Source organism: Mesoplodon bidens (assembly GCF_964165515.1).
Source record: "Mesoplodon bidens genome assembly, chromosome: 7".
NCBI lineage: Eukaryota > Metazoa > Chordata > Mammalia > Artiodactyla > Ziphiidae > Mesoplodon > Mesoplodon bidens.
In genome coordinates, this window is record NC_138164.1 from 17,114,703 (window position 1) to 17,141,490 (window position 26,788).

Below are 26,788 nucleotides of genomic sequence, written 5' to 3' on the forward strand. Positions count from 1 at the left end.
CCCTACCTGCACCTGTACCTGCACCTGCCGCAGGATGTAGGTGCATCCAGTGGTCTCCCAGGTCACAAAATGCTTCCCCACCTGTGGCCTCCATAAGAAAGTACTCCAAAAAGCAAGACTGAACGTGTACTGCCCGTTCTTCTAACAAGGTGGTTTGAAATTATGAATCATTTCTACTTCTTGGAAGAGAATGAGAATTTTTTTTAATGGATTCTTTTTTTGCACTCGTGTGAGGCTGCTTTCAATAGTCGTTTAAACTGCTGGCATCCCCAACTTCAATGAACAGAGTCTCCCCTAAAACAGACAGGTTTGCTCTTGATTCTTCCCTGTCAAACTCACACATTTGTGTACGTGTGAGAGAAGTTTGTGAGGAAATTTAAAACTGATTATTGATCAACGGTAGGAATCTTTTAAGCAGACCTCATAACCAAACGCCAAGATAATGTTTTCGTAAACTTCCAGGAAGTTCCGCCAAACCCAGTAAAGACACAGTATATAATTAAAGTTTGGATGTATTAATTAGACAGTCTGAGAGCTCACTTGGCGATAAAAGGACACCAGATGTGTCAGGGAGAAAAAGTTGATGGGCGTTAGATAAAATTTAAAATCAAAAGCCTTCAAATCATCTTATGCTCTATTATAGCAGAATGATTGCTTAGGTCAAAGTCTTGCTGACAATTTAACACATTCAGTTTGATCAGTTGGGCTGAGAATTTCTTTTTCTCTTTCATATTTGCCTTCTTTTTTCCCCCAAATAATTTTGAAGATGATAGAAGAATATACGGTATATCAGACACCTGACAGAGGATTCCCTATCGGATTCCTGGCTTGGAGGGTTAAGCCTTGTTTATATTTCATTCTCTTGTTTACAAGATGGAAACGTTCTTCAGTTTTATCATTGTCGCCCACGGAGGTCAGGCTTGAGCAAAGGCGATGAACTGATTAATATTTATAAGTTGTAAAATTTATTGACTTTTAGAAAATAAAATCTCAGTAAAATCTCACATGCCTGGAACTTGATATTTAGTGGTGACATTCTCTCTTCTGTGTATTTATTACAAGTATAAAAGTAGTTTTACTTCCTGCTGGGATGTATTGATGGAGAATAATGAAGTTAACAGTCAGAGAGCAAGAGGCAGGCACACACTTTCCCTTGGCCGATAGGAGCCCTTTAGATAGATCAGCGCCATCTCCTCCTTTCTCCCACCGGTGAAAGCATAAAATGAAATGACAACCGTCAGACCCTCTCAGGGGCTGAGTTGGTGTAACCTCACCCTTTGAAATTGGATGGGGGTGGGGAGGGTGTGTCATATGTTGTGATTTTTCCTCCCTTCTCTACTTCTCATCTCCTCATCCCTAGTTCACTTCACTGATACAAATCTCTTTTCTTTTTTTTTAATTTTTGAAATTTATTTTATTTATTTATTTATTTATGGCTAGTTTGGGTCTTCATTGCTATGCATGGGCTTTCTCTAGTTGCGGCGAGCGGGGACTACTCTTCGTCATGGTGCGCGGGCTTCTCATTGCAGTGGCTTCTCGTTGCAGAGCATGGGCTGTAGGTGTGCGGGCTCAGTAGTTGCAGCGCATGGGCTCAGTAGTTGTGGCTCGCGGGCTCTAGAGCACAGGCTCAGTAGTTGGGGTACACGGGCTTAGTTGCTTCACGGCATGTGGGATCTTCCCGGACCGGGGCTCGAACCTGTGTCCCCTGCATTGGCAGGCAGACTCTTAACCACTGCGCCACCAGGGAAGCCCCCAAATCTCTTTTCTTCTTTTCTTCTTTTCTTCTTTTCTTAGCTCTTCCGAATAAGGCCTTGGGATATGATTATAAGACATAAATCTTTGCAGGGCTGGGGCCGGCGGTGGGGGGGAGTCTTTGGATTTTAAAGGGAGAAGTCATCAAACAACATGTCAGTGTCTTCACGCCTTTGTTGTGTCGTTACTGATCACCGCTGTGTTCAGCATTGTGGGTTTGATTCTCCTTTTTTTCTTTATCCAGATCCCCCCACAACTATCCCTCCTCTCACAACAACCACCACCACCACCACCACCACCACCACCACCACCACCATCCTTACCATCATCGCAGGTATGGTACCTTCATTGCCATTGCAGATGTCCTGAATGTACACTGTCTTTCTGGTATGTATAACAAGAAGCCTAAAAGGTCCCTTTAACTCCTTAGAATGGAATTATTCCTTTATTTGGGAACTTGAAAGACATTAGATACTGTGTTCTCAAGTCGACTCTTAAGGACGTCAGAAAAGTCTTTAACATCCAAGCATTTAACAGTAGATCAGATATTTTGCAGAATTCTTTTTTAAGCATCACCATGCAAAGCAAAATGCTAGGGGGGAAAAGGGCAGCCTGGCTCTTAGAAAACACGCGGATAGCTTGTGCTGAGCCACGGTTGACGAAACGGTAAGTATCCCGGCTTTGGATCTTCTTCTTGCCTTAATTTCATCTTAATCCACGTGAAGGAAAATACACACCCTTTAACATGTCCACGTGGGCCATGTTCCTAAATGCATCATCCTTCCTGCCCCAGAGAGTACCCACTGACCGTGTGTCACCTGGGGAGTCACCGTCTGTTCCACTCTGGGCACTCGAGTACCCCTTCCTGCCCTCCGCTAAACACTGGAGGAGCCACTGCGGTTGTCACTCTGTGGTTTAGCTCTTTGGACTGTCTGAAACTCCTATTCAAAGTGAGTTTCGCGGTCTCCTTTTTCTGACCGTCACTGAGGGAGGAGGTTGTGTCCTGTAGCCCCTTCCTGGTCGGTCCCCAGCGGTTCTCAGCGCTTGATGTCGCTTGTCCGGGAGACTTGTTGGAGTTTACTCTGCCGACCAGGGTGGGAAAGGTTATGGCCGCACCATGTCGACTAGACGTGCAAGATTTCCTTAGGTAAGGCCATCCTTTACATTGGCTTTCTGGAGACATTTTCAGTTTTCACAGGAGTTGGTGTGATAGACATGATGAAAATTCTAAGTGTTCAGTGAAAGAAGAGGCCTCATCGGTTTATGAAATATAACAATAGATTGTCTAACTTCAGTTTTCTTCACCTTTCTAACCATTACAGTGGAACAAAGAACTTTTAAATAAGCCCCTAGTGAGCATGGTTCTGAATGATGTTTGCGAAAACATCCGTGCCTGCACTTAATTGAAAAGCTTCTGAAAATCCATCAGTTGGTTTTTGTGTCTCACCCTAAACTCAGCTCCATCCAGGCTGCTTCCTAAATTCTTGTCTGTGTGTATTTCCCTTTTAGCTTTTTGTTAGTTTCTTCTGCTTCTTAAGTAAACTCGGTTTGTTAGCAGGGCAGAGAGATTCCTCCCACTTTCTGCATCCTTAATAAGCGCAACAAAGATGCCCCACCCTGACTGATTTCCAGAGCAACCATGCTAACAACTTTCCTTGCTGTGAACCATGTGTTTACCTTTCATGGTTTCTTACCTCTCTTATCCGAGTAGTAAACCAATTAAGCTTGAGCTGCTGTTACCAGGTTTTCATAGTTTCCTATGAACGTCCCTTTGGATGTCAGTGTAAATGACATTGCCCCTTTCGCCACTGCCCTGCATGTGTGAACCCATTAAGAAAGCCCTTCCTGGTCTGTTTTGTCTTTGCAGAAGTTGTCCGGGTGTGAGCCAGCCTTGATGACCTCTCCTTGTAGAAGGTTCCATCTAGGTAGCAAGTCAGGTTTACGTTTTAAGGCGGTCAAGGCCTTCATTCATTCGGCATAAATACCACATTTCTCTTTAATGTGGAACAGCACTTTTCACTTGTGGCTGGCCTCTCACTTAGCTTAGGCTTTTTTTTTAAAAGACCTTTCTTAACACTCCCTGAACTCCTCCCCCCTCACCATCAATCTCAGCGACTCAGCAGAGGCACTTCAGTTCACAGCTCCTAAGCCTTGACTCCAGACTAAAGCTAATCTCACATCTTCAAACAGCTACAACTCACTGTTATCACAGTTACAACCACAGAGACTCCATTTAAGAGGAAATTTTAAAAACAAACAATGCTATATTTCTGTCCACATCACAGGTACCTTTATAGGGACTTGTCTTCTCTTCCTCTCCTCCTCACCTCTTTGCTCAAGGTAATATAAGATGATCTCATAGGTGCACTTTGGCCTCTTGATGTTAGCAGCTGAACCCGCTCTACACACAAAATGTATTTGTGGTGATGAATGCCCTGATTCTCACTGGCACACCCAAGAGTCGTTACACTAAAATTGCCACTAAAACAACATTGTAGAATCCACTGCCTTAACCGATGTGATCTTACAGGCTTGCTGTGTCTTAACAAGCAGTCTTATATATATTTATCTTGCCCAGAAAGTGTACTTGTGAAATTTAACATTTGCTCCTTTCTTCAAACAGATGAAAGGTTATGGAGCTGAATGATTCCGTGTCCCATTTTAAAGGTCCAGGCTATCCCCTAGATTTAGATTGGTTCCTAAGAAATCTTCCAGACTGAATCCTGACGAATGGAGAGCTAAATTAATCTCCACTCATCTTCTCTCTTGTACTGTTTGGTACATTACAGCCACCATTAGCCTTAAAAACGTCAACAGCTAAATCTAGTGATACTAACATAAAGCCTCAGCTTAAAAAAAAAAAAAAAAGAGGAAGAGGAAGCCCACGAGCATCTATTTCTTTTCTCCCAGGCAAATGCAGTGACTGAAACCCATTCCCTAGGTCAGCGTTTCATTACAAGAAAAACGTACAAATTGTCTTTAAATGCCATCGAAAAATGTTTTTAAACTCGAAAGGTCATAGTTGATTTCTGATGTCTCTGAAAGGAAGTGTTCCAGTGTTATCTTTTATCTTCCATAACCAGAAAAATTGAATTGTTCTCCCTGTTAGGGAGGCAGGCCTTCGTGAGTTCCCAGTCGCCTGACTCCCTCAAAATATGTTAAATCTTCATCGTGGAGGCCTTTGAAAAAGAGGAATTGTAAGCCCAACCTGACCCGATGCTGCCCACCCAGAATCACAGGTGGGTGGGAGGAGCAGGGCGCCTCTGCCTCCCATCCGTCCTGCGTGGGGAAGCTCTCCTGACTTACCTGTGAAGGCCACGTCTAAAGGTAGATTCACCTGGGGAAGATTTTTGCAGGCTCTAGAGTACTGAAAGGAGTATTTGATGTCAATTTGCCATATCAACATTGTTCTGGTTTTATAACTATTCAGCCACTAATGTCATTAGAATCGCTTTCCAAATAAGAAGCCATCTGAGGGATAAAATTGGGATGGGAGCCACGCAGAGCCTCCTGTGATTTCCCATAAGATTCTTTGGTGTCTCTGTTCTCTTTCATGTACATTAATCTTCTGACCATATATTTCTGTTTTGACTATTGCTACTGGCAGACCCCCACTCCCTTTTTTTTTTCAATATCAAGTTGTCCATGTGGTTTCACTCATGAAGATATATGCTATATTATGGGAGAGCAAAATGCCTAATTTAAATTGCACTTTAAATCCATCCCCGACATCCTCTGTGAAAATACAGAGACAGCCAACCATTACCCGGGGTAAGAGGCCTCCATGCAAATTCCTTTCAAAACCCAGAATCAAAGGAAAATCTACTGCCTGGGAGGGTGGGGAGAGGGGAGGGCGTTGTTTGTTTTGTTTTGAACTTTCTTTCAAATTAGTTGACTTTGTATATTAGATGTACATAAAAATACCTGTTCTTGTGTTTGGTGATAGCTTTTGCCCTGGTCTGCCAGTTGGATCAATCATCTTAGGAAAATATTCTGTGTTTCCCTCCCTAGTTAACGTGGATATTGTTTTATTTCTGCCTGGTTTTGCCCTGAGTTACATGCTTGATGAGAAGTACCATAGAAAACACTCAGCACTCAGATTTAAACACCCTTAGCAGCTTAAATATAAAATTCAGGCCAGGAGGAGCTCAACCTGTAGGTCACATTTATACATGTGACTGTCATAAATTAAAAAATTAAAATCACCTTAGAATAAGAAATGAATAGCTACAGGGCCAAATTCTGAAACACATTTAAGAATCCTTTCATAAGAATGAAGTAGGTCATTTCTAAATGAGTTTTTCTCTTTTTGAAAGTACATATCCGGTTAAATATTTTGTGTTTCTTGGAAAAGAAAACAGTAAGGTTTTTCTTGTTGGTATCTAATCACTCAGTACCCAATATACCTTGGAGAAAGTGAGTCCCACCCCCAGGCTCACATTATTATTTTGGCATTCATAGCCTCCTATCCTAAGCTTTTTTGTGTGTGTAACGTGGGTCAGGTCACATAAATAAAGAAGGTGAGAACAGCCCTTATCCTTCAGGCGGATGCCAAATTGGGGAAACTCAACAACCAAGCACATGTTTTCAGTTTCCTAAATACAAAGGAAAGAAGTGCACCTATCTTAAGACTGACTCTGTAGCATGACCAGCTATATTACAATAGAGAGCTTTGCTCCACATAGAGCTGTCTGTTCTCCAGGGTCTTAGCGTCATGATTCCTACTCTGTGCTATTGATATCTGCATGACGTAAGGGGTAATAATGCTTTTAGGCATTCATTCAACGCGTATCAAGGACCCATAATATGTACAGCACTGTGCTAGTGCCCACGGAGACAGAAAATTCTTGGAACCCCTTAAAATATAGCTGAGGAAATAGGTTATACCCACTGGAACTCCTTAGCAGGAGATACCGTGCACTTAGGGCTGATTCAGAAGATTGAAGAGACTGCCACAGGAGACGTAGAATTTGGTCTGTGCCATCAAAGAATGGATAGAATGTGGATAAGAAAGGATGGCATTTTGGAAATTAAGCCTGAAGGCCTAACTTTACTTCAAGCATCCATCGTCAGTGTTTGTGTCTGTTGTGTGTATTTATGTTCGGGATATATATTAAGACATTGTTGCTAGGAAATACACATCTCTCATCCTAGAATGTTTACTAAATTGCCTTTTTTCTAGAGTTGGCATCTACTCCATTAAGGCTGTTTTTCATTCATCATTTCTTGAATACTTATCGAATGTTAGTGATATACATACCAGTATGCCTGGTGACAGGAATATTACTAGGGTATAGTAGACACTCAGGAGCCACCTGTTTTGTAATGAGCTCCCTTTCCAAGTTTTTGCCCCAAAAGTGCGTGGACCATGTTTTTCCATACTGTCTTAAGTGTGTACATTTTTATTTTTTTCATGATGATAAACTTATTACAAACAGCATCATAGCCAACCAGTTTTTGACCCATATTGACTTATGAGGGAATGGAAGAAATTACTGATGAAGGTCACCTGATTCTGCATTTTTTTAAAAAAGGAATGAGAGATGGGAAGTCAGTGAGAATTTTTTTTCTTCCTAACGCTTCTATCATCATTTCCATACTCTTATGTTCCTTGTTGAAAAATAATCCAAGAGAGAGGGAATTGACATGTTTTCATACTAAAGATTCACGCACAACCGTGCAAAAGAATAATCTCATAAATACAGGTTTCTTAGGATTAGAAAGTTGGAGCTATCTCAGTGGTGGGAAATAAAGGACTTGGCAGGAAGGACCCAGCCCTCCAGGAGGTGAATATAAACTACTACTTCTAGAGCTGCTCCCCTCTCCCCACCATCACCCTCCTGCATCCCTCTCTTTTCCTCCCGTCACCGTCACCGGTGCCTCACTCCTCTCTGTCCCTCCTCCCGCCCAGCACTGACACACAACATAGGATAGGAATTGTTTTCCTTGTTAAATGAAACCACGGTACAGGTGGTTATTATTATTATTATTTTGAGAACATCTGGTTTGCAAATGAAAAGATCTCAGGGGCACAGTAGCACTTGTGAACAATTCTGAAGAAGCTTTTAACAAAACTTGAAATTAACCGAAAAGAAAAAAAAACAACCTAGTCCCCTTCCTGCTGTTCCGTGGCACACAATCTCTTCACTCAAAGGGGAGATGACAGGAAGACAGAAGAAAGCTTTCTTATGGGTCTCCTATTCGGGCCTTTTAGCTTCAGTTTCGTTCCTATCCATTTCTCCCATCCCTGAGCAATGGGAGTTTAATTAAAGCTGAACATAGATGGAAAGAAAATTAACCAGGAAACCAGTAGAAAATAAATTTCAAAGTTTAATTTTCCAGCAGGTATGTTTGCTTTCAATAGATTTCAAATATGTCAAAAAGAAAGAAAAAGAGGGAACTATACTTAATATATATTGGCCAGCACAGCACCATCGTGAGAATAAAACCGTCAGGGGAATTCCTTGCCGAGCCTAGCATCTAGCTTTAAAGCAGCTCCATAACACAAACTGAAGGGGAATTCAATTAAGAAAACCCATTGGCTCCTTATTGACTTTAGTTAAGAAAATAAACCGAGGGAAAGTGTATTAAAATATGTCTGGACTGCTTAGTATGCTTTCATTTAAGCTTATGACAATCAAAATGGCAGAATTTAAATTCTTTACAATTAAGCTCTGCTTTCGAGCAGATTGGGTTCTCCGGGTTATTACCGTATGCATTTTTTAATGTACACCCTACTCACACCTTCCCCCCTTCCCCCCAAATGCAACCTTGCAGTGAATCTGGGCATTATAAAGCAAGAGTACCATAGAGCAGTTGGAGAAGAAAAGGTATTTAAGGTTGTGAATTTAATTTCGTTCCTGGATTTTCATTTTCATTTATGGCACCCGTTGTGTTTGAGACCACGGACTAATTTATGGATTAGTTTTAAACCCCCAGTCTGTCACACTCAATGAACAATTCTAAGTTGGAGAGAATCCATATGAAAGGATTAGAATGTGCCACAGTGGAGCTTACACATGACTGTTTCAGCTAAACATTGCCCAGCTGCCTTGCATGCGGTTTTTTTGTTGTTGTTGTTTTTGGTTTGGGATGTTTTTTTTTGCTACTTGGTTAAATGGATGGTGTCTCTAATCTGACACATTGTCTGAGCCTTTTGATTTTGAAAATATCTGATACTGCCACTGTGAACTATAGGTGATGTTTAATTTATTCAAGGTAGGGTCCCATAAACGGTTTGTATGGCTGGGAGACTGAAAGTCGATATTCAGTGAAATGTTCATCTTTCAAATAGCAGTGCAGGCCCTGCCCTTGGATACCTTGTTTAATTATACTCATAAACCAGCTAGAGAGTGACTATGAAGACCATACACACTTACTGGGTTTGCAGGAACGTGGGATTGTTTTTTCTTGACCATATAAAATAAATGTACAATAAATTTCTCCCTCATTGTAATTAAAATTAAAATAGACAGTAGCTCAAAGAGGCTTTTTTAATTTCATAACCCTACACCACCATAAGTCCAGCTCAACTTTCTGTGACCTATTTTTCTCCTAGGCCTAGCGCAAAGATTATTTTTTAAAGGCAGCCGCAGAATGAAGTTTGAAACAGCCTCTGTTAGGGCAATTAGGCACTCTCATTTTTCAAGTTAATTAGAGCCTACGTTATCTTCTATTGGAAAGTTACTGTTTGCATTTTGCCTGTACACTTAGAATGTTATCAAACAATATAGTGACCCCACAAGTTGATTCACAGGGGTGGGTTAGCACATCTCTCCAGTCTCCTGATTAAGATACCTTAATAAATCCTACTTCACAGAGCCGCACTCACTTCAGAGCCAGGGTGTCTGTGGTTTCTGCATGACGTCGTAATGCAATTATGAAGGAGAATTAGATTCTGTCACAGTGCTCTCCTGCGGGGAGCACAAAGTCACTTCTAAAGATTTTTTTTTTTATCATTCTTTACTTGAAATAGCCTCTGTTCACATACCACACCAGATGCTCTTAGAGAAATGGAATCAGCGACTCCCCCGATCCACCCTCAATCTCGGTCTCAACTTTGTAGCCAAGCCTGTGCGTCTGCTGCCGTCTGCCATTCCATTGCTGATCCCTGGTTTTGCCATTCCCAGCTGCAGTAACTGTGTTGTTTGACTTGAACATGTGTTTGCTTTTCACTGTTTTAGAACCCGTGTGTTTTCCTTCTCAACATCCCTTTCTCTTCCCTGTTGGGTGCAATTGATGGATTTCCCATCCCCAGAATGGGGAGGCAAGCTGCACTGTGAACCTCCCTTCATTTATTCTCTGGTACCCACAGGGCAGTGTACACCCAGCTTCTCTCAGTTTGATTTTGTCATGAAGCTGACAGGATGTTGTGATGTAGGCAGCCAGTAAATTGGGGAGTCGTCGGCTAATGCTAAGACATTATTTTTGAGGACCCTTAGATTTTACTCCAACCACTTTCTTTCATTTTATACTAATGATTTACCTGGTGAAAATAAAGCATATTAGAAGTGCTGCTACAAAACTAATGAGCCAAAATGTTTATTGTGATTTTTTAAATTAATTTTGGAAAGAAGCCAGTGTCTAGCCATAAAATATATTAACTTTCATATAAGTGTTTCTGTACAAATGTGCATTTGATTTTGCCCCTGCAATTGAAAGCACCTCAAACTAACACTTGACTTGAATGTTTCAAGTAAGGAGATGTGTCAGATGTGTCACGAGCATCTGACGTAGAGATATTTCATCTGAACAATTTTCGGTATTGTTTTTTAACTGCTTTTTTATGCATACAGACTTGTAAGTAAGTATCGCGTTCTGGTGTGGTTTATTTTATGTTTTTCTTAACTTCATCTGTTCTTCAGAAACTCAGCTATATGTTATATTAAGCTGTAGTGGCCTCTCGGACTTCTGGTTAATTCTGGCTCCTTAGAAGGGCTCTGATTTTTTGATGGTCTAGGGTTCTGAGGAAAGGGGAATTGAAGGGGAACACTGGTGTGAATTCATGTGTCATATTTATAAATCAGAAGCACCAGGCTCGTTGGACCAAAAAAAAAAAAGTTACATTTGGCATTCCGGTGCATTTAAACATTGCCTGTGTCAAGTCCAAAAGAGTCTTTTGGTGTCTCCAGAACTCATGAAAATAATTACCAGCTAAATAGCTGCATGATAAAAAAAGGACAGATAACTACTTGCAGTGTCAACCCAGAATCCCACTACAGCTCGACATGACCAGCTCAGGTGTGAGTGTCTCCACTCCTTTCTGGCCAGAAAGGATCGTGGAGGGAGACACCTTGAGAAGGTAGAACTGAAAATTAAAACCCGGCCAGATGGGTTGACATTGGAATGAAGTTGGCTAGAAGAGGGGTATTAAAACGACTCTGGGAAAGGAATGTTGCCGTGCATTTTGTTAGATATTTATCCCACTTCCCCTCTAGCCAAAAAGAAAAAGAAAATTTCTGGAGCCCCCTGAGGAATTTCCTGTGAAGAGGAGCCAATATAGCAGGCCTGGTTTTGAAGCCTGGTAGAAGGAGAAAACTTGAACGGCATTAGAAATAGAAGGAGAGACAAACCACGGTTTCTTCCATAACAAGTGCATCTGGCAGTGAAAAAACCTCACGTGCCATCTCCTGATTCACCCTGAAGGCAGGACTCCTGGCAGCTCACAACAGTGAATGTGGTTCTGGATCGTGAGCAAAGGGACGGCTAGATGCTTTAATTTTTGGAGTGTCGCATGATGAGAAGTGGCATTTGGCAAATTATGTGGACTTGGGTGTTTTCCATGCAAGACTTCTTGCCCTTAGATTGTAACATAGTAAGATCCGCAGAGTGGAGGATGGCTGAGTGGTGAGTATGAGTGCGTGTGTGTGTGTGTGTGTGTGTGTGTGTATAGAAACTAATCTGAAAAGCTTTAACATGTTCATTCCCCTGGCCTCCCAGTTAATTGAACTTTCCAGCTGAACCCTGCTGAAATAACACACTGGATGGAAAACTTGAACCCATATATTCATCTACAGGCATCTGCACATGAGCCATAAAAGGATCCTAAATGTGCAATTGATTCAGCGACGCCTGATTGGCAGTCATAAAGCCTGAGTGCCTGGGTGGGTTGGGTTAAAACAAAGGCAATGTTTGAATGTATGAATCTGTTGTTCAGCCAGCCTTCTGACTGAGCTTTTCTGTCACAGTCCTGAGCCTTGATGCATTCAGAGCCATCTACCAGTCACTGAGTTTGCACTGGTGTTTCTCATCACTTTGCATGTTCCCCTGACTATTGACTATCAAGTAGATGTATCCTGGCAAGACCCCCAGAACCAAAGAATCTACTGTTTTCCTCACTGGCTCGCAGCTTTGAGCTGAAGGCATGTCTTAAAACAGTGCAACTCACTTCAAATGCTTTTGGCTTTTCATTTATTATTGCTTGTCACGCGATGTTCTTTGAAAGCTTGCTCATATATTATCTGTTCCATTTTTTTCCATTTTCCCTTTTTTTGCATGCCGTTCCTCCTGTTTCTTCCCTTCCTCCAATCCTCTGTTCCCGTCTGTAGACACCACGGCGACGACAGAACCAGCAGTCCACGGTTGGTACCACATTACTGTTTATCTACCTTCTCAGCACTGCTGAGTGGCAAGGCAAGCCTGGGAAAAAGAGAAATGTAGTCTTCAAGGGAAACTGTGTTCCTAGTAGACTGACCTCATAAATATACTCTGATTTGTGAGGCTTGAAAGGATGTTGAGTCTTGTCATTTCTGTTGTGAGTTCAGTGTTCAATGGTTGCAATCTGAGGCGAGGCCTCCCTGTCGGCTGGCTGGGCTGCAGGAGTTTTAGCTGCATGTAGCCCTTAATTCTATAATGCCGCCAGACATTGAAATATAAGGGACTCCAAAAAAACCTAATATTTGCCTAAAAATCATAGAATCTGAATTAAAGGCCCAGTTGCTTTCTTCGTTCATAGGCTAGAATCGTAGGTACATTTTGAAGAAGAGTCATTTATGTCACTTAGTAGTCGAGACTGAAGGACAGGTCAGGGCAGAAGATTCCTGTTTAAGCTCATGACATAGGGATGAGGAAGAACATTGTTCTTCTTTAATTATCATATTTACCTCCACAGCCTCTTGCAGGTTCACCCTTAATCTCCATGTGTGCATAAAAGTTTATGCTACCATTTGGCAGGAAACATCTCCAAACAAGAATGATACCATATGTACATTTCAACAGCATTAACTGGGACTTAAAAAAAATCATTTGTGTGTGGGCACCTTGTAGGCAAAATATTAAAAAAAAAAAAAAAAACTCCTCACGATGTTAGCCAAAAGCTGATAAAAACCGAGTAAATAAAGCTCAGCAGGGGGCATCAGGAAATCCTTTTCCGAATTTCTCCACTGAATTCCTAGGTTGGAATAGGTCCATTCACTTTTCTATATGTCTCCAATCAGAAAATGAGAATCATGTTTCATCTGTATATTACTTTATTACTTAGCTCACATCTCGCCCTGGTGATATTGTGCTTTGGAGAAAGATATGTTAGTTAAAAATGGGCTGAAGTTTAATAACTGAATTCAAGGGAATTATTTGGTAAAGGGCCTACTTATATCGCTTTGCACATTGTGCAGGATTGAAATCTATCAGTTAAATGACAAGAGGTGATCAGCCAACCCTATGGTGTTCATTCAACTTTTAGCACGATTGACCTTAAACAGACCTGCATTTGAGGACTTAACCAGTTAGGAATCTCTGATCAAAACCTATGCTGTGTGAGCTGTCCTTGAAGGTCAGGCCTTTACGCTTGGCTGACCACCCCCATATTTGGACTTTCTGATGAGAAATTCTGAGAAAGCAAAACAAACTTGGGTATGGGGCAGTATCCCTCCCCACCCTAACCCACCTCCGCCTGCCCTCCCTGACACTGGCACAAAGGGAAAAGTTCATAAAATTAGTTAAAGGGCCGGATACACCAACAATCATGAGAAATCAATTAGGTAAAAGACTTGCACTTTCCAAGGTAATGCCCCATGGTGCTAACTACATCTCAGACACTGCACTCCATTAAGCTCAGTTACTTGTAGGTTTCATCATTAATTAAGCACTTCCTGACTTTTATCGATTATTCTCAGAGTTTTAAGGCTATTTTAATGTAGTTCAAGAGATTTTTGTTCTATTCTTTTTAAGATGCTTTAAGTTCTGAGCTTTCTATAATTAACTCCAGGGTCAAATGTAATCATAAGATTCCTGAATTCTGTGAGATCTTTGAAGAGATACTGATCATTTATCTCAAGACTCCAGATTTCTGTTTTCTAGGTCCCTTCAGTAACATTTGTGTAGTTATATGACTCTAATAGTTGTAGGTCTTGGAGTTGGGTGGGGTATTCAAGGTAAAAAATATGTCCCCTGAGCTGAAAAATGAGACATTAATTTAGGGGCCAGTCCTGATCTTAGGATACTGGCATTTGAACATGTATTTCTCTATGGAGAAAGAAAGTGAAGGTGATCTCTTTTTCTGGTATAATAAAGAGACACTTGGAATAGGACTCTAGTATTTGTGTGACAGGAAACAGAGATGTCTGTGTACTGTGAGAAACAACCACTGTCTTACTAGTTCAGGGATAGTGTTCAAGCCAGCAATGATGTCTCATTAGGATGTTATTGACCAGCAGTGAATGAGAAGTATACCTACAGCCAAGAAATTTGGGGAGAAAAAAGGGAAGTAAGAATAGTATAATATATATGTGTGTGTGTGTGTGTGTATATATAATATATATGATCATCATATATAATATATGATTCCTTAGCAGGTAGAGAAGAGTGATAACCCAGGTTGATTCCTATAAAATGCACTTATAAATACATGCTCCAACTTGTCTAAAGCCCTCACAGCATCCTCCCAAAGGGATCTGACCCCTCTTTTCAACAGCATACTCTCCAGCCCACAGCAAAAAGCTTTAATGAAAGCCAAAATAAATCTAGAATTTTACTTAACAGGGGGAGAAAGTCTTCCAGCTCAGTTGTCAGGATAGAAAAGGCAATAGAATATGATTGGAGTTACAAAGCAGGGGACCACATTTCCAAGGAGATGAGGATATAGAACTGACTTTATTCAAGTGACTTATGGGTAAAACCCAGCTTCTTCCATATAACAACCACGTGACTTAGATTCATTTGAGAATAATCTTGAGATGCTCATGTTGGAGATCTGGGCCTAGAAAGATGTTGTGGTTTGATAACTTGGCAACTTAAATGACAAGACGTACTGGGTCAGCCAGTTGTGACCATTGTACTGGTCTTAAAAGTTTTCATACTGGATTTCTTTCCATACTTCTCTTTTCTTTTCTAAAAAGGAAAAAAAAATAATTTTACAAAATGTTTTCCCTTTGAAGACTCATTAAAATATTTTATTCAAGCTTGTGTTGCTAGAGTATGTATGAAGTATATCAGTTGTTTATTTATGTATGTTGACCTTTTGTCCTTACCAATATCTGATTAGAATAAGCATGTATTGGAAGGTTAGAAGTGCATGGGCATGATTCAAAAGCAAACGGATTTTCTCCAAAAAGAAACCAGACAACAGTCAGCCACAATGTGTCTTTAAGGATATAATAGACAGTACAGTAAAGATAAATGTGAGTGTAAGAGTGGGATTCCTAGACTAGGGTGACAGAAGGGATCTTTGAAGAAAGATCTTGAGCATTTGTGTTTTGGGAGCTCATCCTTAAGGGATCTTTGAAGAAAGATCTTGAGCATTTGTGTTTTTGGAGCTCATCCTTAAGGCCTGGACAGGAAGAATCCTGTGTTATGTGTGCATGTTGAGCAATGCAAAAAACACTCTGCCAAATCCTGGTACCACATGGTCTGAAATTTATGGCAGAAATGCATGAGTGACGTTAAGCACGGATGGTGTATTCGTTCCTATGATTATTGATGTGTGGGTGCGTGTGATGGTTTTTATTTGTTCCAATGTGGGGCGCTTCTCTGTAAGTGTCTTGTGCCTTGTTCTTTTTCTGCCCTGTGTGTCCCCTCTCCCTTCCCCCACCCACCTCCCTCCTGTGAGGTTTTGGGTGACAGCATGCCCATGGTCTGGAATAGTGCTTGTGCTTTTGCTGCACTGTAGTCAGCTGGCTTCCTCTGGGTTTGGGGTTCTCTCTCTTTCTCTTTCTCTCTCTCTCTGTCTTTCTCTTTCTCTGTCTCTCCCCCGCTCCGCCCCACCGCTATTTCATTATTTTCAAGTCTACCTGTCCTTTTGCTTTCTACCTCTTGGTACATTAGAAGCTGATGATCTCATGAATTTATAATCCCAAATGAGTTATTAACTAGTTTTTAATTTAGTATGCAATTGTAGTGAGACTCAAACTGGGAACCCCTCTGACATAATTTTTCACTTTCAGTTTTGGTTTCAAAATGTTTGGCCTGTGCTAGATACATGCTTATCCCCTAGACCTCTGCCCTTAGGCAACTACCCCATGGGTAGTTACTTACTTTATAAGTCGTGCAAGCCGTGATGGAATTCTAAAAGCACGTGACATTTCTTATCTTTCTATTCAACTGTGGGGAAATTCTGAAGCCCATTTTAAAGAAAAATAGCCAGCAGTGCGCATTATTACAACCTCTATGTCCACCATCTGTGTATGCACCCCTCTGCACATCTCTCTGTATGAGTACACAACAATGGCATTCGAAGGCTGTCATTCAGTCAAGGGACTCTGCAGACATTGTATGTTCTACTCAAGAACAAAGCTAAAGAGGTTTACGAATGGCTGCAGGACCTGAAGATTGTGTTTCAGCCTTGATATGCAGTTTGGAAACAATGTGCTACTGTTTAACGGCGTGAACCAAATTTCTGCTAATGGGACGAAGGGAAAAACTCTCCACAAAAGCTGACAAAGCAGGAAGAACAGGATGACTGACTGAGCATTTAGATTAAAACTGCCGGGGCATCTGAACTCTTATGGCTGGTGATGGAAGTAACAGATTCCATAATATGGCCAAGTGATCAGACATATGCTGCTTAGGTAAGAGAGTGACCATCGCCTATTTTTTCGTAATGGGAATGATACTAGGGCCAGTGGGAAGTTTTTGTTTCCTAGAGGTTTTATTTGATCATTCTGTTTTAAAATTTTCAGGAAAAAAAATGGAAACCCTGATGAATTGAGCCCCAAGCATTTAGATTTTACTTGACCTTGACCTTGAATTTAACTAACTCTAGGATTTCTGGCTGTTTCTAATTTTTGAGGTTTTCCTTAACCTGGTTTAAAATTGCTACGCCATACATACCATTTTTAGAAGCCAGCGATTTCTGCTGGAAAGGAGAAGTAATAATACCAATGGCAGAAGCACTGTCTGAGGAGGCTTAGGGCGCACGCAGCACGTGATGGATAGCATGACGAAGGAGGAAAAATCACGTCTGCGGAAGAGACAATTCTCGTGTGTGTATTAAATTATCATGTTTGCACCTTAGGATTTTATTAATTGCTCAAAAGAAAATCCCATATGGACCAAAAGTAAACTTTCATTTGCTTAACAAAGTTTAAAGAGACGTGTTGAATACATTTTAATTGAAGTGACCAGGAAGGGCTTGAGCGGATGATATGAAAAGTTCAAGAGAAAAACCCAGAAGTAATTTCCCACTTATTGTTAAATGGTGGAGTTTCCTTCTGAAGACTATTCTCTGCCTCACAAGATGCATCCTTGTCTTTTTCTTTGAGAAAAATGAGAGCTGTATAATTTTTATCACGAAAGAAAACTACCTAAGTCAAAGCAATTTGGGGAGGTAAATTTTGCTTGTACACTCAGTGCTTCAGTAAACTCTTCCTAATTATATTTATTTTGAAATTATCCAACTATGGCGGAGCACTACAGTTTCATAAAATACAATAGTAGTGCAAAAACAAATTTAATGCCACTAACCTAGATGGCTTCCCACTTTCAGATATAATCTGAGCTGTAGATTCCAGATGATTTGGTATATTTTAAAGTTTATGCCATTAACAATGACAGTTTCATCTTTAATGAGGTGTGTATAAACTGTCTGTCGCTTTTTAATGGGAAACTTTGCATATCAATGATATTTCATAAACATATTTGTCTTTATTTTTTAAAATTAGCTTTCTAATGCCCTCCCCAGGGAAACAAGCCTTCAGCAGTAAAGCTGCCTACTTGAAACATCCTCGTTTATTATGGTTCAGTGGGTGCCAAGCATGTATGTAGCATGCTTTGATATTCATTGGGCCACGTAGAAGTGAGGGATTAGCCTCCTGAGAACTGCAAATTCATAATTAACTACAGAGGAGAACTTTATGTTGCCCATTTATAACAATTATTCGAATAATTGTATTCATCAGTCTTTATACAATGAATAAAGCCAATTAGAAATAGGAACACTTTCAACCAATCAGATTTCAGAGCCAATGGATAACATCCCTGCTCAGTTGCCTCTATAATTTATTGCATTACTCATTGCTTTCCCATAGTTGCCTAAATCCATAGTTTGGGAACATCCATGGACTTCAAATCATCCCATTTTTAATTGGCACGTGCCATTGAATATTGGCAAGGGTCATGATGGAAATTCTTCAAGAGCTGGTATGACGCTTTCTTTCACAGCACCAACCTAGCTATCAATATTCATTTGGCTTCTTTATAAAACAACTTAACAAAATCCGAGCTTTTACTGTCCATTTCTACATGAAGTGTTTCTGTTGATTTGGGAGCTTCTGAATAGTGCGGTCAGTTTGACATTGCTTGTTTCCAGAGCGTTTGTTTTAGTTGGTAGTTCACTAAGCATTACTCCCAAATCATTAATTCAGCAAATACTTACTGAGCTTATATTTTGCGCTTGGCTATAAGAGAAGGAAAAGATGAACAGAGAAACAAGGCATGCCCCTCATTCCTGTTTAATAGGTCCGCAAGGGTCTTCAAAAGTGACAAATCTCATCAGAGAAGGATTAACCAATTGTTGTGCAAATGAGAAGACCTGGAGGTCTGCACAAACCAGACACGACTTTTTGGTGTTTTTAACTTCATTAAAGGAGCAGCCTGCAAATAAATACAGGAGGAGGAAAGGGAGGCCATCTCCTAACTGAGCCCCCCATGGTTTATCTGCTTTCCCCTTCACCTCTTTTCCTTCCAGGCAGAGCTAGCGGAGAGCCATCCCAGCTGGCCAACATTGGTGCTAACTCGGATACAGGCATTTCAAGCTCCACTTGATTATCTCCTGACCTAACTGCTTTTTCAGCTTTGAGGGTTTCATTTTTTCAGGAATACCACTGATTTTTGAAAAGAAAAATCATTTTGCAAATCAGATTTTCTGATTAAGGCAAACTGCAGTTAGCAGATGCCATACCATTTTGAAATAGATGATCCAAGATCATCATCAGTTGATAATGAACTGTGTTTGTCACTCTTGCCCAAGGATTTCAATTTACAGTAAGATGTGAACTAAAACTTACATACATCAGTATGTAACACCTAAATATATTTGTATTTAAGAGATCTATCAGAACATCAATAGCTAACAATCAGGCTTTATTTTTTTTCTTTCTGCATGCTGTTATGAATGAGTGGTTTGAAACATTCACCTTCATGTTTCATGTGCTTTGAAAGTGGAGACTGAGGAATCTTTCTGCCTCAACTGTGTATCTATAACAAAATGAAATGATTGGAGAAATGTACTTATGGATTAATACATTCAAGCTATCCATAAAAGAGAGAGAGATGGCAAGAGATTTGGCTCATGTTTTTTTTTAAGAAATTCATCCTCAGTTCTTAAGTGTTTTGTTTATGTCCCTTGAGGAATGAAAAGAAAAACCATTTGTTTTTACTTGTAAGGCCTTACTCAGTTGCCCAATTCCGCAGAAGAACTGGACAGTGAGGACCTCTCAGGTAAGGGCTAGTCATTAGGTAAAAGGCTCTGCAGTGTCCAACCTGTGGGCCCTCCATCCACTTCCACAACACGGTCATTTGAGCAGTCAATTCGCAATTGTGGATTTTAAGACTAAAGAAAAAAACAGATTTTTATTAACATATTAACACTTTCTTCCTCCCCCCACCTCTCTTCCCTGTGTATTTTCAGATTGTATATTGTGTGTATATTTCAGATTGGGGCTGGCTGCTGTAAAGACCTCCAGGTCAATAATGACCTCCAGGTCCAATCGTCTTTGGGATTGCACCAAACCCACTCTGTTCAGTGGCTTAAAATAATTTTTATATTCTAGGCATATAATGGTTCATGAGAAATTTGTTTTATTTCAAAGCTATTTAAGGATGTTGGATTATGAGACAAGATCTTTATTTAAAACAAAAAACCCCTCATATTGACCATTTCCTTCTGTGGAATAGACTAGAAAAGCCAGGTCATAGTTAATCTTAGAAGGAGGGGGAGGGGAAGGGAAGGAAGGAAGTGGGGGGGGCAATTGTTTTGTCACACACCATGATGCAAACTAATTATCCACCTCAGACCTTTTTCACAGCACACTGAGCTCTTGCAAAAGTAGGTTTCATGCTTGATTCCAGGATTTAGGTGTTACTAATCCAAAATAAGAAGCATATCCTAAAAAGGAGGGGAAGGAGATTTAAAATGGTCAGAGCTAAACAATTATATGAGCTCCCATGATGTTGTGGGACTTCAGTGCCAACTAGCTGCAGCTTTTGAAACATTTTGATCAGTTGCTTCTTAATAAGTCAATAAGGAAGGGCCCTTCCTCATCAGGAGAAACCAAGGCAGAGGACTGTAGATGCTGACTCCAGCCTTTTGGAAACAAGGGTTCCATGTTGCCCTTCTTGAAGAGATTTCACTGCAGCTCCCTTGAATAGCTGGTTGCTAAGGTGCAGCTGTAACTACAGGTCTTACTTACCCAGTGAGAGAATAAGATGGTACCACTATCCTTCACAAGCGATAGATTTATTGCCTCCTCTGTGCTTCTGTCAAACCTCAGGGACGCCTTTATTTTTCTGCTATGTAGCATGTCCCAGTTTGAACTTGGCTGATGGGATTTTCCCACAGAGTGGAAGCTCCAGGAGGCCATATTGGTTTTGTTCACTGCTGTACACCTGTCGTATCATAAGCACGCAATTGATACTTGTTGGACGAATAAATGAATTCCAAATCCCAAGGAGTTTAGATAGATAAATAAATAGAAGATTAGAAACATAGCCGGCCATCAAAGGAGTGTTTTATTTTTGCCTCTTGTTTGTGGTATATTTAGAGAAGTTTCAAAAACATTAGCTTGATTTTTTTTAGAAATAAGAGCAAATGAGTCCTTCTCCCTGCTTAGAATATCATGCTGAGTGTAAGAAGACGGACTCCTCAGTTCCGATCCTGACCCTAAATAAAACAGCCTTCTGACACAGTGGCAATTGTATCTTCTCAGGATCCTAACAAGGGACCAAGTTCTCCTTGGCCCTGATCCCTCTCAGCATATCAGCCAGACAAGGATCGCTCAGATATGCAGCAGTCATTGTTCTCCTCTTTAGGAAAATGGGACTAAATCAGCCCTTATCCCTTCCCCGAGCATCATCAATTAAGGAATACTCCAGGTCCCTCGGCTATGCACCAAGTCAGAGGCAGCCTTGCTGCAGCTCTATCAATCACCCCTGAGTCTGGAGTGATAAACCGACAACTGTTTGTGTTCATAATAATTTGGTTAAATTAATAATTACGTTGTCCCCCTCCCCTCCCCCATCCAGGAACGCTGCAGTTGTATATTGCGAGGGAGGCATAAGTCAAGTAGAACCCTGATGATCTGTCAGGCTGGGGCCGGGCTGCCTTTGCATCTGGTTTGATGAACTAATCAAAAACTGATTAGCACCTTTGTTCAAAGGGGATGCTGATTAATCAATTACTATTGATTGTGAGCATGGCTTCACTCGGCAGCAGAGAGACATCTGAAGGGAAAAAAAAAAAACACCCGATAAAAATTGAGCAGCTGTCATAGTGTTTAAATTTATTAAAACAAAATACATTATTTTTTATGAAGCTGTCTTGAAATGGGTCACTGAAGGAGAGCATATTGATTGAGAAAGGATGAACTTCTTAAATTTCTGTAGCCTAGAGACTGAATTCAATTATAATACAAGACAAACAGGTTAACACCCGTCTTAAGCAGTCCATCAATAAATTAGAGGAGGTGTTGTCCATTTAATGCTAAACTGTGGTAATGAATAATATTACCGTCCATTCCCTGCTCCATCTGGGTAGAAATTTCATTCTTTCCTTATTACGGATAAATGTTATATCCTGTGTTTCCTTCACAATAATGATGGTCTGTCTTCTGCTGGCCCCTTGCCCCCCTTCCTCCCCCATACACCACTGCCACCTCAGCTAATGACGGCTTCCTAAGCACCATATGGTGCCCCAGCCTCACCCAGCAAAGCAAGTTGCCCAGCTGATCCTCCTCTTTAATCTGCATTAAAGAATTATGCTTGTGTGTAGTTCAGTGATTTAATTATTGGAGGACCTGGGGAGCTTCTCCAGTTATACTTTGAACCCTTTCATTGACTTCTTGGGTGTGAACTTTATTGATGACAATCCACAAGAGTTTTGCATTGCTTTATCAATTATATCTCCTATTTCCCGGTGACAGCTGGTGGTTATTGCCACCCATGTGGAATAGAATAGCTTCAAGCCTACTTATCCTTTTATTTTACTTTAAAACTTTAAACAAATGCCTCCCTCCCTTCAGCAATGGAAGGTCCTTCGGGGACTGTTTAGTGGAGTGTGGTGGTAAATATGCCGCGTGCCAGGGAATGGCCCTCCGGCACAATCAGAGCAATCCATCAGGCTTCTGCTTTTGAAGCAAAGGCACCAACAAGAAATTTCAGAGCTCTCGTGCTTCTCAGAGAGAGACACGTTTTCAACTCTGGCCCTACATACAAGAAAGTGATCTGGAAAAATCAACATCTCCCTTACAGTCCATGGAAAAGTACAGATGGAAGGCAGATTCTAAGTGGCTTTGATAATCCATGCCAGGTGTTAAGGAAGAATCTAGGTGAGCCGGCTATAGTCCCTTAAATGGATTACAGAGGAAACATGGCCTCAAAATATGGTCTAGATATAGTTCATGGAAGCACTTAAAGGCCATCAGATCCAGATGATCAGTTCTGGGGTGGAACATAAGACCATCTGGCTGTTGTGAGTGTCTGCAAAGTCTGGCTGAACTTGCTTGAAATGTGTGTAAGAAACTGTCAATAGACGTAGCATTTGGGGAGACTCTTTCCTTACTGTCTCCCACGTAAAGTATGGCCCAGACTTGGCAAAGAGGCAATTGCATTTTTTTGTTAGGCTAGTAATAATAATGATGATGATAAAGAAAAACATCAAAAACCAGCTGGACTATGTAGACAAATTCAAGATCTGGCCCCTAAATCGCAGATGAGTTCTTATTTAGCTTGTATTTGTATAGTATTTGACCGCTCAGGAAGCTTATGCACACATATGATCTCATTTGATCTGCATTCATTCAACAATTGTTTGAGCTCCTCCTGTGTGCTAGTCTCTGGCCTGGGCACCAGGGTTGCAGCAGTGAACAAGACCAACCAGGGGCTGGAGCTGCCCCAGATTTCACATGCCAGGATCCTGCCCTCATACAGTTACATTCTAGTCAGGGAGACAAGCTCAAAACACAAGATAATGTCAGACTAATGCTGTGGGAGAAAATAAACCTGGGTAAAGTGAAAGTGAGTGACTGGGGCTGCGGAGAGGTGGAGGATAGCTTAGAAATGCTCACCAGGGGAGGCCACTGGGACAGGAAGACCAAGAGATGAGCATGAGCCAGCCATGGGAGGATTGTCATGAAAATCCTGGGAGATGGTTAAGGAAGGGGTTGTTTACAAATGAGGAAACTGTGGCTCCAGAGGTTAAATAATTTACTCAAGAGACAGAATCAGAATTTAAACATATGGGTCTTCCTGGCTCTTCAGGAAACAGAGACTTAGGGTTTTTTTTGTTTTTGTTTTTGTTTTTTGGGTTTTTTTGTTTGTTTGTTTGTTTTTGGTACGCGGGCCTCTCACTGTTGTGGCCTCTCCCGTTGCGGAGCACAGGCTCCGGACGCGCAGGCTCAGCAGCCATGGCTCACGGGCCCAGCCGCTCTGCGGCATGTGGGATCTTCCCAGACCGGGGCACGAACCCGTGTCCCTTGGATCGGCAGGCGGACTCTCAACCACTGCGCCACCAGGGAAGCCCGAGACTTAGGTTTAAAGTGGTTATCCTTCCTCTGTGAAATCCACACTTCCTTTGCTCTGGTATCTTCTTGGGAATTCTTTCCCTCTTGGACCCTTTTCGATTCAGACGGTGCATCCAAGGAATGAAGCAGGGAAAGTTGGGCTCTCCAGAGCCCATCAGGTATAGAGCCACGTGCTGACGACCGGGAAAGATCTCTTCCAGCATTGAATCACGCTCTTTCCCATTCAAAGGGGACCTTAAACTCTGCTCAGATGTTTTCAGTGCCATTGTCCCATTGATCTCCTACATTATGGGATGGATTTCCCACTGAGACGGTCCTAAATGCCATGGGAATGTGTTGAGTTGCAGAAGGTTAAATCATGTAGATTACCTTATTTTAAAATTCCTCTTAGTACAAGGCAATAGACTGACAAATCATATTGGGTCCATGCCAGCTTGGCCATGACTTTACCACCACGATGTAAGTTTGAATTTCATGGTATCGCTGATCTTCCCATAATCCAACATGCTGTTGTTTCCCCCATGGGGAGGAAGGAGACCATCAAATAGGAAATGTTCCTCCAAATTAAAGAGTTGGCAGGCTACAACACAAAATATGAATTCCAGTTCTACAGGTTGGACACTGCTTTGGGGTGACTTCACCATATTCATTAATCCATCCTCACACCCCCAAATGCCTGAGGTCCACTGAAGCATCTTTCTCCAGAGAGAGATTCTAGTGGGAAATGTATGTTTAGAAATACTTTTACAACCCTGTTCTCTTTAGCAGATGTATACTCCTTTAAGGAAAACTCCAGTCTCATCCTCAGTTGCGTAAAATGGAAAAGGCAATCACACTTCTAAGTCCTTATTGTTAGATGAATAGAGAGGACTCAGGAGTGTGCCTTGTGGTCTCTTGGGTGATGCTTAATGTCTTTGGGAGGATTTGCATCCTGTTGCATCAAGTCATTTCCACTGTTGGTTACATTAACAAAATCAAGTTACTTGAGAAGAGAGAAAAATCAACATAAAAAAAAATCTTGTTCTCATGTTTAGCTGACAACAAGAACTTAATATCCTGGTACTTAAATGGTACACTTGAGTGATAACTTGGACTGGGTAGCCTTCAGCTGCCAGGCCCACAGCCTTGACCACCACCCAGGACCACCAGTCACACTGTGTGCCATTCTACATAAATGAAAAGAAGGGGTTTGGTGACTGCAACTCAGCTAGTGTCTATGGGGCATCTTACCCTCTGAGAACAATGCTGAGTGTGCAGCACGACCCTTACCCCAAAGAACTAATAAGTATTTGCCTGGAATCAGTGATTAGAACTGGAATAAAGCCCTCTGTAGGCTTTATTACAGCAGATTTCAATTTGGCAAACGCTGACTGAGTGCCTATGATATGCCAGGCCCTGGCCCAGAGAGGGCCCTTCATATTCAGCGACACACTGGCCTCTCAGAACACCCCTGGGAACTGTATGATGGTGCTCCGTGGCTCAGAGTAGCTGATGGACCTGCCTGAAGTCTCACAGAAAAGCAGTGAGGCCCAGCTTCTAGGCCAGATCTGTGGGCAAGTCCAGCGCACTTTCCAGCGGGCCGTACAGGATGTGAGGTCCTAACTCTTCCTGCATCTCCTGTTCGGGCCTGTTTCTGGAGGATCACATAGGCAGTAACTGCCTAAGAGCCCCAGGTCCTGATCAGCGTACAGCCAGAGCCCATGTGTGGTAAATCTGATTTCAGTGAATGCCTGCGGAGCTCTGGGTGGCAGGATGATGATGATGATGATGATGACTGCAGTTTTCCTTTAAGTAGCTTAACATAGTTCCTTTGAAAGGATAGCATAGCTGCAGTTACGTTGCTAGAATGAGATGCAGCCAAGGGGTAGTCCTAGATGCCTGGGATGCTGTATGAGAACCTTCATGATTTTTCTTGCCTTACATTTATTAGATGCAGCCAAGGGGTAGTCCTAGATGCCTGGGATGCTGTATGAGAACCTTCATGATTTTTCTTGCCTTACATTTATTAGATGCAGCCAAGGGGTAGTCCTAGATGCCTGGGATGCTGTATGAGAACCTTCATGATTTTTCTTGCCTTACATTTATTCCTTCCCTTCCACTTTCTCAGAAGACAGAAAAGAAATGTTATGCTGCACGGAGGCTAGTGTGCTCCAATATATATTAACATCTTAATGGGAAAGCTGTGCATGTACTGTATACATTTACTACTCTCTGACAAGAGGGAATTAAATGTCAGAAGGATTTGTAGCATCTATAATTGAATTGCTGCTGAGAAAAGCAAATCTTAAAGAAGAATAACATATTAGGATTAGCAAATAATGTGGCGTTTTGTCAGCGCGTGCCATGCAGTTTGTTCCCCTTCAGTAATAAAGTTGTGCTTTTTAAAATGCACACTTATTTTTGTTGCCTTGGCGGGAGCTGCAATAGGTGATGAGAATGAGAAGCTGCGGTTTTCAGATGGTACCAGGTTTGGGGCTTGGTTTTGTTTTGTCTTTGAGGTCAGATTTTGGTTTTGTCTCAGATGTGGAAAATCCACTGTCAGGCTTTTTCTTTCTTTCTAGTAAGAAGTAACAAATGACATCATAGTCATTAAGCTTCCTATGCAATAGACTAATCCCTACAGCCCTAGGAAGCAGGGGGCAGCGATTCCACCATCAACACCGCTTCTCGAAGTTTCTAATTAAACTGACTTGTCTAGCCAGACCTCAGCCCAGGAAAAAGACTGAAACTAAAGCAAGTGACAGAACTGCTGTGAAAAGTCAACAGTTTCACTTTTTTCCCAGCTGTTCATCGATAGAGAAATTACGGAAGGTTGAACATATGAATTGTCCAATAAATAGAGGTAGGAAGACCCATCTCCTTAGAAC

General features: G+C 41.4%; 1 protein-coding gene across 5 annotated transcripts in view; it reads left to right on the forward strand.

Annotated features, from left to right (window-relative positions):
- The window catches only part of CADM1 (cell adhesion molecule 1), a 331,496-nt gene that overhangs the window by 294,667 nt on the left and 10,041 nt on the right, over positions 1–26,788 (forward strand). The window contains exons 8-10 of one of the 5 annotated variants that reach the window (XM_081239668.1): positions 1,997–2,086; positions 12,300–12,332; positions 19,570–19,623. In XM_081239668.1, coding sequence (XP_081095794.1) covers positions 1,997–2,086; positions 12,300–12,332; positions 19,570–19,623 — 177 coding nt within the window. Of the gene's footprint in view, positions 1–1,996; positions 2,087–9,727; positions 9,940–12,299; positions 12,333–19,569; positions 19,624–26,788 lie in introns of those variants that run through there. The other 4 variants (XM_081239672.1, XM_081239669.1, XM_081239670.1 and 1 more) reach the window with 4 other exon arrangements.